This window comes from Acipenser ruthenus, chromosome 19 (genome assembly GCF_902713425.1).
Source record: "Acipenser ruthenus chromosome 19, fAciRut3.2 maternal haplotype, whole genome shotgun sequence".
NCBI classification, from domain to species: Eukaryota; Metazoa; Chordata; class Actinopteri; order Acipenseriformes; family Acipenseridae; genus Acipenser; species Acipenser ruthenus.
In genome coordinates this window covers 4715501-4731726 of record NC_081207.1, presented here as the reverse complement: position 1 = coordinate 4731726, position 16226 = coordinate 4715501, and the positions used below count along the sequence as shown (strand labels likewise).

Here is a 16226-nt window from a genome sequence, read left to right as displayed (position 1 = left end):
TTGTGATCTCTAATTCCTTGCATACCTTAGATTTCTCTGGTATACTTCAGATTCTTCTTTTCAGAAGGTTTTTTTTTTTAATTCAATTAGCCTTTTTTTTCAAGATGAGGATGTTCAAACAACAAATGGAACAGTAATCCTTTTAAATTTCTTGGCACATAAAATAAAATATCGATCCACATTTGTTCAGTTTATTGCATGAATAGATGTCTTAGTATTCTAAAACTAGAGAAGTCAAACCGTGTCCATATTAAGCAGTTAATGCAACTGCACACCAGACACCAGCTACAGCAGCCTGTATTACCTGCGGTGGTATTGTGTAAAATCATATTGCCCATGCCATGGTGACTCCACTGATACCCTGCGGACTTCACCATAACCCTGCACCAGTGGATACTTTCCCTTCTTCACAGCGAAGGCTCCTTTGAATTATGATCAATCTATTTAATATTTCAATCTAGAAAATCACTTGTATCTACTTTTATCTACATTGTAAGGTAATGGAGTTAGTGGGTGTGTATCCAATTAAGATAATAGTTAACTTACATGCATTTAATACATATGCATTCATTGTTCATTTAAAATTGCATTGTAGGACCGCTAAAGTTAGAAATAATGTAGAAACAATAGATGCAATTAAAATTGCTGTAATGGATCTGAATGTATTGTACTTGCTGACAGTACCAGACTCTCTGACAGCTGCATTATCCCTCAGCACCTGAGAACGGTGTCCTTGACAGCATTGGGAAAACCCTGTCCAATGATAACATGCTCTGCATTCAAAGAATTCAGTCTTCATGTTACAGTGGCATTCCACATTACTGCTGGATATTTAATCAAGCGGTCTAGGTTAAATATTATTGAGGCCCCTATTGAATTAAGTGTATAGCAGATTAGTAAAATGTACAAATATGCGATAAAAGGGAATCAAATTGAAAATGTCTGTCAACTTGTTATTTCAAATATTTTACACCAGTCTTTAGTTAAACACTTGTTTTTCTTTCAAGTGGGAAAAAAGCAACTGTAATTCTTTTTTACAAAACTTGAACCAAACAACTATAGTAACATACAGGATATAATTCTGAGTCTCTGACACACACGACTACAGTAACATACAGGATATAATTCCGAGTCTCTAACACAAACAACTACAGTAACATACAGGATATCATTCTGAGTCTCTGGCACACACAACTACAGTAACATACAGGATATCATGAACTCCTTCAGGGTCTGGATGCAGGTTTAATTGGTTTAATTAAACAATTAAGAACAGGGTTAGAACAAAGACCAGAAGTGGAAAGGGCGCCCCTGATCCAAGCAGAATCAACCATCAAGGATCATGCAGAACACAGTGTAGAAATCGACATTGTATATGTTTTGGTGTTTTGGATATTATTATTATTATTATTATTTATTTCTTAGCAGACGCCCTTATCCAGGGCGACTTACAATGGTTACAAGATATCACATTATTTTTACATACAGTTACCCATTTATACAGTTGGGTTTTTACTGGAGCAATCTAGGTAAAGTACCTTGCTCAAGAGTACAGCAGCAGTGTCCCCTACCAGGGATTGAACCCACAACCCTCCGGTCAAGAGTCCAGAGCCCTAACCACTACTCCACACTGCTGCCCGTATTAAAGTTAATTGTTAATAAATGCTCAATTTTATATACAGATGTGCCACAAGCTTAGCAGTGCTTTAGATTTGCTCGTTTACGTCGACCTTCTCTCTTCAGTACAGCTGCTTCACATTAACTTGCTATCCTGTATCCTGTAATGTGAGAGAGGAGGTATATTTAAGATGTGTTCGTACAAGGCTTGAATTTTTATTTTATTAAACATCTACAATATAAAGCATGTTCTCTTGTCTAAGTTGGCTGTCCCTCGTGTGATTAGTTTGTTATCCCAATGTGTTGCAATAAGAACTTATTTGTCTTTCACGTTGTATATGCTGTTTTTGTGATTTAATGGATATGCCTTTATCAAACCTGTAAACTTTACTTCAAACAAATCAAGTTAAAGCATTGTAAATAGAGATTATATTTGTATCCCCATGTGTAAAAAGAAAAAACAGGACCAAGAATATGATATCTTTTTTTCTTTAATTCTTTTTCAGAAAGACTAACATATACACATACATACATTCATAAACCAGCCAACAGCTACAGCAGGGTCAAGTTGTATCGATATGGTTTTAGTAAGACAGGTAAGAAGCTAATATACTGATCAGCAGAATTTGCAATACTAGAATCAAAGAACAGTGCATTGGATACAGTATAAACCTTCATTAGAACATCGTCCTAGACATTTTTGCATCTGAGTCATCATAAGACATAGACCAATAGCAAAACAATGGGATTTCTTTTACTTTTTAATATAAGGATAAAAAAAACAGACAAATAAACCAGGAGCAATAAATAAATAAAGATTTCTTTTTTTTTTAAGGGCAGTTATTCCTAATGCCAGGACCCCCTTGTAAAATGAGGATTCTATCCTGGTAAAATGTGAAATTTGAACACAGTTGACTGAAGCAAAAACAGCAGGTGCTTTTTGGAAACAAGACTCATTTTATCTAATGCATTTCATATAGATTTTTTTTTCCAGAGTTGACATAAATGCCAGTATTACTATTTACAGAGTTACAGGAAGACATGAGGGGCCATGTTTTCACAGCATTTACTCCAGTCTTTAATTAATTCCTGTTTTTTTTCAGCACTGTCACACACATATCCAGGGTTTTTTAATCAGCCTGTACATCTTGCAGTGTTTTATCCCTGCAGTAGGCAGCTCAGAATTTTCCAGTTAGAATCCCACTAACATACCCAGGCAGTAAACTCCAGTTACCAGCACCCCAGCGAAGCCTGTGAGGGGACTGTGCTGTTGAAGGTGCATTCTTTAAACGCGTACAGTACACACAGCAAGGTCACTTCTGAAGAACACGCTCACACACACACACACACAAACTGATCAATGTCACATTTCTACAAGTGAGGCTCTGCAATGCTAATCCATTCATCAAACCAGTACACTCTGTGTCAGTGTTATTTTTCCCTTCAAGCACCTGGTAAAAGACCAGTGAACAAGGATACAATCTCTGATAACAAACGTTAATAAAATATCTAACTTGAAAAACACAAAGCCCACAGGTATTACAATGTCCTTAGGAAATAGTAGAAATTAAATATGAGTACTGCATAAAACAACAGGTAAACATCTATATAAGACAGGGTTATTACTGGGAAGTCTGGCATTGCTATCAAACTGCAACGTATTTTACACATTTACCAAGCACAGGCACAGATAAGAAATGAGTCTCTAGTTCTGTTTGTATCAAAGCAGAGCTAATAGAAGATGTGTGACTGCTTTCTCATGTTCATTAGTAGTGGATGTGAGAAGATCTCCATGCTGGGTTGTTACTAGTCCCTGATCCCCTTTTAGAGTGAAGAATCTTTTAGACACAGTTTCCCATCCAGAAAAGGCAATCTACTCCTGCAGTTTTGTACAAGTTAATGACATGATGGCATAGCATGATTTAGAGCAATATCGGAAATGGACTATTATTCGTGGCGCTGGGGGCCACGCGGTTGGAGGTGTCCCAGGTGAACAGCAGTCTTAAGGCTGGGTGATGAAGCGAATCCTCTGTGAGTAGGCCAGGTCAGCGATGTACAGGATCAGGTTGATGTAGGTGAAGATGGTCACCACTAGCTGGCTCTCCCATGGACACTTGCCCCGGGGGCAGTTGTAGGGCCGCTCGGGGCTGCCGTACTTCTTGTCGAAGCAGAACACGGGCCAGATCACGGCCACGCTCACGTACATCAGCACGGCCACGAAGGTGTAGACCACCACAAAGCGGTCGAAGGGGCACCGCAGCAAAGGCGTCTTCCCCGAGACCGTCAACAGGACCACGATCACTGTGACGGCGAAGCAGAAGCTGTACACCGCCACGCAGTACTGGGTGGCCGCGTGGCGTCTGTACTGGCTCTCGTTGATGAGCGCCCCGAAGATGATGCAGGCCACGAAGGCCTGGACGATCTTGAGGAGGCCCGACGCCGTGGCCATGTAGCCCGACACATGGCCAGGCTTGGCCCTGGCGACAATGACTTCAGCAAGGTAGGCCACGGAGGCCAGACAGGAGAAGACGGTGACGGCAATGCGGTAGTTGCGGACCTCGCAGCCCTCGTAAGGGCACTGCGCCTGCAGGAAGTAGACGGGGTAGACCACGGAGGCCGTGGCGCACATGAGCGTGGCCAGCATGGCGAAGGTGATGGTGAAGTTGTCCCAGGAGAGCCGGAGGCAGGTGTGCAGCCGCGTGAACTCCAACGCGACCACGCAGGCCGTCGTGGTGAGGCAGAGGCACCATACGAACATGCAGAAGGTCCCGTAGGCCGCGCTGAAGCCTGCCTGGTGCGCCACCAGGCTCACGGTGACGCAGCTGAAAACGATCTGCCACACCCGGGCCACGCCCACTGGGGAGGCCACGGCATTCAGGTTCAGATAGGGTCCTTGAGAATCCATGCCTGATGCTGAGAGGCTTCAATGACAGGAACAGCAGGGCTTTTCTACTGAGGTCTTTACTTTAAATGTGGAGTGCTCTGGATTGTTCTTTATTAATTCTGACAGGCTATTCAATACATTAGATCTTACGGTATGTGCTAGACCTTTTTAGGTATATGTATATAACTTTCCTCTATTTTTAGTTTTACAGCCTGTAACAAATGCTCGAATATATTTGCAGCAGTAAACACTTACTGGATATTGCTCGATACATAGATAAGAAAAAGGTAACAAAAAGATATTATCTTCTTATTGTTTGGTAAATAATACTATGATCAATAGAACATAACAGAACAGAATGGAATAGAATTCAATAGATATGACTAGAATAGAATTATTCTGCCCTAATATGGCATGTTCTATATTTTAAAGCACCATTAAACAGTTTACTTCTGGTTGCTTATATCTTGAAACTACTGAAAAGGGCCAACAGTATCAGATAATTTACTCACCCCTTTGCCCTTCCAATAAACACAAAACAGTTCATATTAACCTCTTCTACAATGAGATATTGCAATCCGTTTACGTCAGGAGATCAACAACACCGTGCAGCAGAATTCAGTCCCAGTATATTGTGCAATAGTCTCTGCTGCTGGTTAATATTTGCCTGTGCATGTATAGAATGGTGGTTAAAATTCTGAAGAGCCGTTTCCCAGACCCTCACAGATTCCGTGCAGCAACAGTATTCCCTGAATTCACTTGGTGTCTGTTCCTCTGGAATCTCGGCTCCTGTGCAGTGTTCAGTGCCCCACCCTGGTCCTTCCTCAGTCTTCTCCCAGTCTAATAGCCAGACACATCAGACTTGCACTGTGCAGTGCTCTGCCAGCAAAAGTTATTTAAGTACAGCATGCAGCTGAGCCCAGAGTAACTTTGGCAAGGGCTGGAGTCGTGCTATTAATAGTCATCTATATTAACAAAGGAATGAGGAGGGTGAGCACATGTGACAGTGATGCACCAGCACCTAATAGCCTATCTGTGCTGTGATAGGAATGCACAGGGAGCTTGTTTTTAAAGATGCATGGACATCTTTTACTCTACTGTACCATATATATTTCAGACCTACAGATACTGTATAGTTATGCCCTTGCCCATTACCTATTATCCCCTAGTGGGGTCTTTTGAGATGAAACTTGGTAAGGACATTCTTTAGCACAAGGTATTGAGGGCTTCAGAATCTGGGGAAGTGTGGTTTTAATGATACTGATAGATCTTGTTTTGTATTTGCATTCATGGTGGGGGACGTATGGTACTGCCTAATTAATTTTTAAGCAAGTAAAGCCACTGCATGCCACATTTGCATGGAAGGCAACTGTTGATACACTTTTCATATACAGTAGACAACAGACTAAGCATTGGTTCAGCTCATATTACCATAGAGTAATCCATGGTGGGGGGAGCCGAGCCCTGCAGGACCCTCAAATGCTTACATATCTGACCTTACTGAAATAGAGTGTATGTAGACCATTCAGATTACTTAGAGGGCCACCTGTTAGAAATATTTAAAAAATAGCACCGGCATAGCATTGAAATTCCAGGTTGTTATCCCATGGAGATCTAGGCACAAATACCTGCATACCACAGCAATGGCAACACAATGGACTGTAGTTACTGCACTGCTCCAGCAGCATAGTGGAGCGGATATGCTATTGTCATAGGGCTGCTGTGTTTTACCAGTGTGCATTGCTTCATGCCATTGTCATACAAGTTCCACATGAGAACAAATCTGACACATATTGCAACATACTCACAGCAATATATTTGAGCGCAGCAGTCAAAAGGGTGCCACCTTCCTTTGATTTTTTGTTTTGTATCCCAACTTTTTAAGTGTTACACCACAACTCAAGTATGCTCAGTTGCTTTATTGATCAGTCCCTAGTTAGGTTAAGTTTAAAATGTCTTATTTCTTAATAGCCTTTACGAGAAACAAATCTACTAAAAAGTTTACCACAATAAATGTGCACAGCCGTTTTGCAGACCCCCCATGCTTTTACCATGGTTATACTAAGCATTTAACATGCCATGTTTCTGATATGCATTACTATACCTCTATGTGTTTACAGTGCTTACATATGCTTTACCGTGATTACACTCTGCTACACTTTTACTAGCTTTTTAAGGGCTTAAAACCAGAAGAGACCTTTTGCAGCTGCATGCTGGTTTGAGCTTGGAAAAAGCTCATAGTAAAATAAAAAAACACATCTTGTAATGTGGGACCCCACACAGTGATATGGAAAGATGGACAGTTATATTGTGTTTATCGGTCATTCAAAGCCCCAGTTTAATTCAAAGGTACAAAACTAAATTGAAGGCATATGCTTAATTAGTGGGGAACTGGTGACATCTTGTGGTCACTATTGGAATTACAGGACATTACAATTAATGATGAAGGTAGCTATTTTTCTGGCATGTATGCATACATGTCATGTGTTTTTATACGCATATGCTATCATAGTTTTTTGTAATTTGGTACTGTTTAAAGTACAGCCGCACCATAATTCAAATGTAACCCTCACTGCTAATTAGCAGCAAGTGTTGTCAGGGTGCAGGTGTATAAAAGGTACATTAGGAAATAAAATAATCAAACTCAGAAATTCTTTTTTTGCCATAATATTAATGTTGCCCTTTCTTTAGATCCATTACAAAGACATGCGACCAAAACAAAACAAAATATTTACAATTTACAAAGAATCACTTCTCTGCCTGTATAGCACTTATAAATACGATTTACATAATAAAATAAATATGGAAAATAACCAAAAGTAGCTTGAGTTTCTTTTTTTCTGTTAAAAAAAATATGTTACAGAACGAAAAAAAAAAAATACAATTAGAAATAAACTTTTTTTGTTTCTGCTTGTTATGAAGTAGAAGTCATTTTTTATAAAAGAAATTAATAATGCAACAATTTTTTCTTTTTCTTTTAAGTCCACTGTGACAGATCTCCTGTAGAGAGAGAGAGAGAGAGAGAGAGAGAGAGAGAGAGAGAGAGAGAGGGAGCGAGAGAGAGAGAGAGAGAGAGAGAGGGAGCGAGAGATTGGGTGATCCAGTGCTTTTTCCCACCGTGCTTCTGTGTCTTTAATTACAAAAAATAAAAAAAACTGAGGTCCGAAGGATGTGACTCAAGTCCACTGCTGTCGCTTTTGCTGATTTGTTTTTCATGTAACAAACCAATGAGTATCCTTAAAACGGGACGTCACTGAAATCTTTTAAAAACAAAACAGAGAGAAAAAAAGCACAGGGTGTGCCTTTCTTTGAATCCGATTCTGTTTGATTCTCTCGATGCTGTGGAAGAGGGGATGTCTGATATTGGCGATCTGGGGAAGGAGGGTGGGGGGTGGGAGGGGGTGCTCCCCAGCCTCCCTGGTCTCTGGATGTGAGCCCTGCATGTCTGTAGGGGGCTGTGTGTTTCTCCGTTTAGCTGCCGCTGCTCAGCATTCCCAAGAGTTTGCTGGGCTCCACGCCCTGTTGCTGTGCCATCTTCTGCACGTCGAAGCCCATGTGCATCAGGAACTGGATGACGTTCATCTCCTGGCCGGTGAACTGGTCCCGGATGGTGGGGCAGGTGGGGTTGCAGTGCGGCCAGGGGCAGCTGTCGATCAGGTGGACCGGGCAGCCCTTGGGCGGGTTCTTGTTCTTGTTGTTGTCATGGAGACTGCGGTCCCAGCAGTGCAGCGCCCGCGGCAACGAGGTACCCTTCACTTGGATATCCATCCAGTAACTTGCAGAAAAAAAGACTCAGTTACTACTTTAGCAAGTTCAAGGAAGCGTTCTGCTTCACATCATGCTGCTCCAATATTAAACATGTCTACAGTACAGCGCCCCCTGGTGTATATAAACAGTTGTTATTTTATAAGTTGTTATGTTTGTACATTGGACGTTTATAAATACTTTTGCGTTTCAGTGAAAGTATAAAAAACCTCATCAAATCAGTGAGCGACATTACAGACATTTATTTCAATGATCTAAAATGTGGCAAATCTTAGTATCAGCTCTTTAACTCTGAGAGTTCTTCAGTCATTCAGCTAATTTCAAGAGGTCGGCTGGACTCAAATACTGCACAATGAGAATACACAGACCCACAAACACACACACACAGAATGAAACTCACCTTCTCGTGATTGCTTCGTGTGATAAGCAGGCTGGAGCAAACATTGCCCTGCAACGACAAAAAATAGATTCACATTAAACTCAACAAATGTACCAGTACAAAAATTGCACGACTGATCCATTAAGAGTGCTATATGCAATATGCTCTAGTGCTTTACTCTACAGTGCCAGTAGAGGCTGTAGTGATTGAAGCTGCAGTACTTACGGTACATCCTTGAGCGTGTTCCTCAGCTCCCTGCCCAGGTTCTGGATGTACAGCCACTGCCCCTCCTGCACTGGCTGCCCTGTCAGGTGGATGTTATCAAGCGTCAGCTGAGCTTCATCAAATAGCCACTGAACCACAAACACTGGACCTGCAAGAGGACAGTGGTTAGGGGAAAACATTTCTTCAAAACGCAGGCTTAAAATTGGATTACAATGAATGCATGTACCTCCCAACGTATTCCTGTTTCTTATTCAGTAATACAGTACTTACTTTGTAAAGCTGGGTAGACTTTATAGCCGAAGAAGCAGTTCCATTCCTCTCCTTCCCTGAATTGTTGCTTGCAGCGTTCAGGCACCACGCCACTCCAGTACCTGAGAAAACCAACAGAAACGAGGCATGACGTCTAACAAACGGAGGAAGAGATTAACCCAATATACATAGGAGCTTAAAAATAAATACCAAACCTTTTTTTAAATCGAAACATACTTTAAATAACAAATAAGTAAACGTTTCATGAATGTGGTCTCTATAAATCCTGTTTAGGGAGTCTCTTACTTGATTCCTATCTTGATAGCCTCAGTCGGAGCACAGCTGATGGTGTCTAAGCAGTCAGTCCTTCTATACTGCTTGTTGTCGAGGAACCAGCCGGAGTCGGACAGCCCTCGAACCTGGATCCCTTTGTGTCCCATCTCCTGCAGCTGTTCAGCCACGCGGTCCACGTTTAGCAGAACTCCTGTCCCGCCAGCACTGCACACACACAACACATCCATACCGTTAGCACGAGAACATACACAATAGATAAAAAAAAGAAGCCCATTTTGATAAACTGAATCAAGATTCCTATTTACAACATGCATTTCAACTGTCCCTTTAAAGGGTGACACAGTTTACCTCTATTGGGCTTTTGTGGGAGGTGTTAGCAGCTCCCTCTTGGGGGTCACAAGTGTGAAGATCAGCCAACCAAATGTTTTCAGTGTGTATTTTTGTAAGCCTACACCTGCCCATCCTGACACACTTCTCTCTGCCCCTCAGTCCTTTCTCAAATACAGAAGGCGTAATAAAAACTGTGCCTCTGCTCACCTGCTACCAGCCAGCAGGAGAACCTTGGCGTTATCAAGGCCCTTGGTGAGCAGCTCCTTCACCACCTCCTTAATAATGAGCGATCCCATGAAGGCGTAGTCACCTAGGAAACAACACGGAAAAGGTCAGCAAACACAAACATCCCTAATATAACAATACCGCCGTATACGAGTCCTATCTGCTTGTGGAGAATACAACTTTTAAGGAAAGACGCAGGAGAGACAACACACTTACTTTTGTCGGATTTCGCAGATGCTCCACTCCAAACGTCGCTGGAGCAGTAGGGAATGAATCTGAAACGGAAGAGAAATATAACAAATGAGCATGTTGCAAAGATATATGAAAACAATATGGGAAGGCTTTAGATTTCCTACATTTTTCTTTCTTTTTTTTTTTTTTACTTTTGAAGAAATGGCTAATAGTTTCAAAGTTCGTACCAGCGATGTTCAGATTTGATAAAAAAATCTTATTAAAGTGGATTAAGAATCCTGAGACGTTCGGCGTTTCTGCTTATTTTGTTTAAAAAAAATGTGGGAGCGACCTGATTTGTTTATCCAAAAAACATGAACTTTACAAAAATCAGCACAGAGGCCTCTCGTGTGATGCAGTCATGAACACCATCAAAGTGTAACGGGAGAAGTGCGCGCCGATTCCTTTTTGACTCATATGAATCCAAAATAAATACCAGGAACCCAAACGAAGGATGTGCATTTTAAGAGCAACATATTTAGCAGGCCTGTTTGCATATCAAACACCGAGCTGCGCTGGAAATTAATCCTGTGGTCTTAAAGCACCTGGGTAACACATTTGAAGTCAGGAGAGACTGATCTTGCTGAAGATATTTAGAATTTCTGAATAATAAAGGCTGCTTACATTAACCGTCTCCTGCTCTAAAAACAACATTTCCAACTCAACTTAATTGTATTTTTTTTTAATAAAGAAGGAGTGACGTACACCGTATTAGCGTTCCACCAGTGAGGGTTCTCTTCAGGGTGCGAAGATAGGATTCCAGTTCCTTTGGAAGAGGAAAAAAAACAGAAACAGACGTCATTAACAGCCATGGGGTAATATTGGAATTTTCTTCCTATACATCGGGACGCAGGACATTTGCTAGGAAATATATGTACCATATAGAGACTGTCGGCATGTATGCACCGTGTCATAACAAGGGCGTGGAGAAGTACAGCTTTACAAACAGCTTTGCAAATGCGTCAAATATTTGTTTTTAAAACACGCCCGTGCAACGTGCGTGATTAAAGGTGTTTCAAAGTTGGTTTCTCCGGTACTTTCCAAAATAAACAATAATAAACGTACCTATTTTGGTTTTAGGCCATCCGGTTGAGCTCATGAGCCTCCTCATGGTATCATATCGGGTGTCGCAGTTCTCTTTATTGAAGCAGTACCAACCACCTGCATCGACAAGAGTTCAAAATAGATTCTTTTTAACATTAATATCCACAGACTGTCCACGTTTAGTGCTGTCTGTACCACTTATTGTTGGAGTAAAATAAGCGTAGACGTTGTGACTTACCTTCAAGGAATATTAGCCACCTTCTGCTCCCTTTCGATTCTTTCAGGTAATACCTGCGAAAAGAAAACGAAGAAGGCGCGTTTAATAAAATATCAACCCTTGGTATAATGTTCTTATTGTTACTTAATAGCGTTTGGGACGCTGCTTGGTTAACCGCACAATGCTCCATCTGTCGTTTAAAATACACAGACGCTGTTTTTTGTTTACAGGGCCGATTAAGCGGCTTGTTAACCTTGCCACTTAAGGTTTTCCAGTACATGAGATATACAGAACATTACACAGAGAGATAATAAAAAATATATATATTCACACTTCCAAAGCTGTACAAATCCGGGATAACTGTGCATTACAGTTCCCATAAAAGGTTTCATTACTTTGTGCAGCTATTGCCACACACATATGCATAACATAAAAACAAACAAAAAAAAAAACATTACGTAATAAAACGGGGGGGGATACCCACAGCAAAGAAATGTTTCAAAATAGGCCTATTATCTGCAGAGCTCGGTAAACAGATGAAGGTTATATTTGTATCTCGAGTCATGCGGAAAGGCATAATACCACAGTAGTGACGTCAAAAAGTGATAATTCCTCTAGAGGAAAATACACTTGAACTTTCACCCATTCGACTCCTCGAGACCATCACTTTCAATTCAGACACAATCGTTTTCAATCACTCGACAAAACCCACAGTACAGAAATGTTTATCAGTTTATAAATTACGCTACCTTCGGTCTCGTAATTTATGACGTCACAGAAACCCTAGATGGAATTATTTTCCTGTAACTCAACGAAGCCCATTTATTATTCTCTCTCTCTCTCTCTCTCTCTCTCTCTCTCTCTCTCTCTCTCTCTCTCTCGTTGGCATGTGAGTTATGCTGGTCGCGAGCACACAATTAAATCCCGTGTATTTACGAAGCTCAAGTGCATCCATAGGACAGCCAGTCCATTCATCTCACTGACTTGCATCAAAGATATTCTATATACGTGTTTGCTTGTAGTGTGTATGGTTTGGTGGTCAGAACCACCGACCGCAACACATTGGTTACTAATTAGAATCTGAATCCTGAGCAGAGGGCACCCGGCACTACCTGTCATTCTCACTAAGTGAATCAGACAGACTACCTGTCATTCTCACTAAGTGAATCATATATATATATATAAAAGCACGTGTTTTTTAGAGATAACCATCTAATTATCTTGCCAAGTCTGCAGTGATATTGTCAGGCCGACTTTGATGCTTGTATCAGTCACCCTGTACGTGTTTATGCCAAAAGAACACACAAAAAACGCTCTCCTGCAAGCCCAGAAATACTGGTACTGTATCTCAAACACAGACCCATTCAGAACTGCTAGCCAATGCAATTCACGATCGCCTTTTAGCTGATATGTTTAGATGTGAGTCTTTTTACATTACAGTAGATCACGCTTAGTAAAATGGGCTTTAAAGTGTGGAGGGGAATCACGCACTAGGAAAAGCGCACGCGTATTTGTATTTCACATGTGCGACCTTGGATAATGTTTGCCAACTGTTTGGCTTTGAAATCCAGAACAGCTTTATAGATACTGCATTTTTGGCAATACAATCAACCAAAGCGAATATGAGTATACAAGTTTGCTATAGGTTGCGGATATTGAAATATTTTAGTCAGCCAATGGTTCAATCTGTCTTTTAGTTATTAGTATAAAAACGCTGGTACCCAAATAATTTTCAATAATGTTATAACTTTTACCTACAAAAATCTAACTCAAAAACTTACCCCGCTGGTGTCCCGTCGTTGCACACTACCGATGTGTTCTCCAAGGAATGGATCCTCATTTCGTGCTTTATGTTCGGCGATGAGCACGGGTACAAGGACTGGGCCAGGTTTTTGATCTGTTCCATGAAATCGTCCATGTTCCCTTCCCCCACTGCTGTGAAATCCAACGAGAAACTCTCCTCCACGCCCGCCTCGGCTCTGTCCCGGGTGGGGGGAGACTGCTGCGCCCTGCGGGGCTGGGGGTTACCCCGGCCGCTTCTCCAAGCCTTTCTCCCCTCCAGGGATCCGAATTGGAGGAAGACAAACAAGAAAGCAGACTGAAGAAGCTTCATGGTCCCTAATGTCTGGTGGAGACACGCAATCCTTAGGTCTTCTTATTCTGTGATGTCTGACACTACTTTGGAGCAAATAAAAATATATATATTGCAGACGACCGATATAAACTTTTTAGGAAGAAGAAAAACGTTTTGACAGTCGTGTTTCTTAATTAATGACAAAACAGGTTTTCAGAAGCAATTTTTTCCAAAGTTAAAATTCACAAGCTGTATTCTAATCATATACTGATATTTTAAATCAAATACCGGTATATACATATATTAATATATAAAGTTAAATAAAAAAAAATAATACTCTGGTTATGTTTGTCTATACATAAACAAAAAAACAAAAACAAACAAAAAAAATATAGAATTCTGTGCAAGAAGTAGTGATCTTCTCTCAGTGTAGTTCCTCAGTGTTGTATGGGTGTATTAAATCATTGATATTGGTCTCTAGCAGTTGTTTCCCTCAGCTGTGTTTGGGATTAATAGTGCTGCACCTACTATAACGATGGGGTCTTTTATTCAAACTCTTTTTCCCTGTTCTTCACCCGGAGCCAATGAGACGAGAGGGCTGGACATGGGCGTGGCTTATGGAGGCTTATTTTTCCTCTTTAATTTAATAAGAAAGATGCCCACGCGCTCCTCCGTTTGATCTCTTGCGGTTTTAGTAGATGTGTTAGTTATTCTTGGCTCGCCCTCCCTGTTGCTCAATTTACAAAAGTTCACAAAGTGAAAATTACTTCTTTGAAACAAACTTAAGGAAAAAAAAAAACGATACTGCTATATTTTGTAAAAGCAAAAAGCTGGCACACATTCGACCAATTCATTAAATGGTGAAACATAGCAATACATAAATAAAGTTAGGGTTGTGGCCATGGGCTGTGTTTGTGAAGTTAAAATAAGAGTATTGCAAATCTGATGGAGAATAGCTAGAGACATTTTAAGAGCATTACTTACATATCAGGAACAAGAATAGGATAAACGACAACCAGCACTGGTATTTTCAGGGTTGCTGTAACCGTTTCAGTCACTGCGTGCATAGCGTTCAGTTTCCTATCTAGGTATGTTTTGCAAATTCTCGAATTCCATAGAGTTCACACGAACCGTTTTAAAATATAAAATAAAATAAATCGTGACCAAAGGGGATACAAGACTTTCCCTGGATAAACTGGGTTACTGTTTTTTTTAACTTAACAAAAACATCTTTTTAACGAATACCAAGCTCCTCTCTTTAATTCTATCATGGGAACTAAAGAACAACGCCGCTGTTTTCATCACTTTTCCTTCAAGGGTTAAACAAACACAAGTCCATCCTTTTAAAATGCAGTGGCTGATGCTATAGCGTTTGAAGCCGTTCTCCCCCGCAGAAAAAAAAGAAATGTGTGTTTATTCAGATTCATTACGAAACCCTCAAAACGACCCACCTTCTTATTGCTTACAGGAATACGAGAATTAGCCAGATCCTATCACACACAGGTGACTTGGGGGTTCTTGCGACGGAAGCTAATAGAAGGAAAAGAAAGCGAAATCGATCAAGAACCTATAGCCACCAACCAGACCACAATAAGCGTTTTTAAGAATGTTCTGCAAGTAGAGTCTTAAAGGAATTCATCACGGTTTTAATTAGTGTCACACACTGGGGTCCATCACATCTGTGGGGGCTCCCCGGAGTTTCACTGGCTGTTTCACAAAATCCCTTTAAATAGACCACAGATGCTTGCTTAATTCGTATTTATCTTTAAGATGGGTCTATTACTAAAAATAACCCTAAACTTTTTTTTTTGTTGTTAAAAAAGATACATTGTATAAACATACAACATCGCAAAACAGCGCAACATGTCACCAGGCACCTTGCACTCCGCTGAAGAATGTTCTTGTAACACCTCACAAAACAGCTAAACAGTCCGGGAAACTATAAAAGCTGACAAGTATAAACGTCGGAAATCATATTGGGATATTTTAAAATGATATATGTTGTCTAAAGACGCGTTTACCTCCACCCTCCTGATGAATCTTGACACGCACAGGATTACTTGAATTCCCTGGAAGAGCTCGGATCCTGCTTTGCAGCGGATTGGAAACCGGCACTTTTTTTATCTACTTCATGGTGCCCCTTCTGATCAAAGCAACCACCACAAGTCTCTTTTTCTCGCTCATTTATTCATCTATCCTGTCAGGGATATTTTAATAAAGAAGTGTGCTTTCGTATCCTGCAGCCTGGAAGGAACTTCGAAAGTCACCTAAAGAGATGCCCTGTGATGCTTCAGCGGCGGGGTTTGCAACCCCGTAGTGTTGTGGTTTCTGTGGTTGGGGTCCCTGTTTTTTCTGGATCTAAATACACCACCAACAGAGCAACAATAAGCCTATCGGAATCTCGAAATCCAGAGAGGTTATATATTTAGAAAACTCATCCAAAGACTCAGTACAATTAACCCAACCCATTTCAGAGAGTGTTATTTATAGCTTCAGACTAACCCGTTCCCCACTCCAGCAATCCTATAATTTAAACAGTAAATGTCAAGTCAAAATGTCACTACAGAAAGAACAGAGCAAGAAGAGAAAGCATGCAGTGGCATAAAGCAGTTGTTTATTAGTCCAAAATAGAAAACAGTTGTCTTAAGGAAATATAAAACAGTTGTCGACAACTGTTTTCTATTTCGGATTA

At 40.8% G+C, this 16226-nt stretch overlaps 2 protein-coding genes across 4 annotated transcripts; both read right to left on the bottom strand.

Annotated features, from left to right (window-relative positions):
- Nucleotides 1–2147: 2147 nt before the first annotated feature.
- Nucleotides 2148–5015, bottom strand: LOC117424381 (myeloid-associated differentiation marker-like protein 2). The gene has a single exon (XM_034040655.3). It carries the CDS (start codon nt 4520–4522, stop codon nt 3620–3622), a length of 903 nt encoding a protein of 300 aa, XP_033896546.2. The 5' UTR covers nt 4523–5015; the 3' UTR covers nt 2148–3619.
- Nucleotides 5016–7152: 2137 nt separating this feature from the next.
- LOC117424421 (palmitoleoyl-protein carboxylesterase notum1a-like) lies at nt 7153–15790 on the bottom strand. Of its 3 annotated transcripts, XM_058992408.1 has the most exons (12): nt 15556–15790; nt 13242–13638; nt 11482–11534; nt 11265–11360; nt 10905–10965; nt 10185–10243; nt 9951–10053; nt 9426–9617; nt 9141–9241; nt 8871–9018; nt 8667–8714; nt 7153–8276 (listed from the first exon to the last, which is right to left on the bottom strand). In XM_058992408.1, the coding sequence occupies exons 2-12, from the start codon at nt 13571–13573 to the stop codon at nt 7973–7975; spliced, it is 1497 nt and encodes a 498-aa protein (XP_058848391.1). In that variant the 5' UTR covers nt 13574–13638; nt 15556–15790; the 3' UTR covers nt 7153–7972. The 3 variants fall into 3 exon arrangements, with proteins under 3 accessions (XP_058848391.1, XP_033896630.2, XP_033896631.1); XM_034040739.3 differs by lacking the exon at nt 15556–15790 and having other exon boundaries at nt 13242–14074; XM_034040740.3 differs by lacking the exons at nt 13242–13638; nt 15556–15790 and adding an exon at nt 11794–11872.
- Between the last annotated feature and the right edge of the window lie 436 nt (nt 15791–16226).

Coding starts and splice junctions, on each gene's coding strand:
- LOC117424421 (XM_058992408.1), bottom strand. CDS start 13,573: ATGAAGCTTCTTCAGTCTGCTTTCTTGTTTGTCTTCCTCCAATTCGGA. Junction 10,244..10,904: donor TGGTGGAACGCTAATACGGT/GTACGTCACTCC, acceptor CTTCCGTTTCAG/ATTCATTCCCTACTGCTCCA. Junction 9,618..9,950: donor CTCCTGCTGGCTGGTAGCAG/GTGAGCAGAGGC, acceptor GTGTGTGTGCAG/TGCTGGCGGGACAGGAGTTC.
- LOC117424381 (XM_034040655.3), bottom strand. CDS start 4,522: ATGGATTCTCAAGGACCCTATCTGAACCTGAATGCCGTGGCCTCCCCA.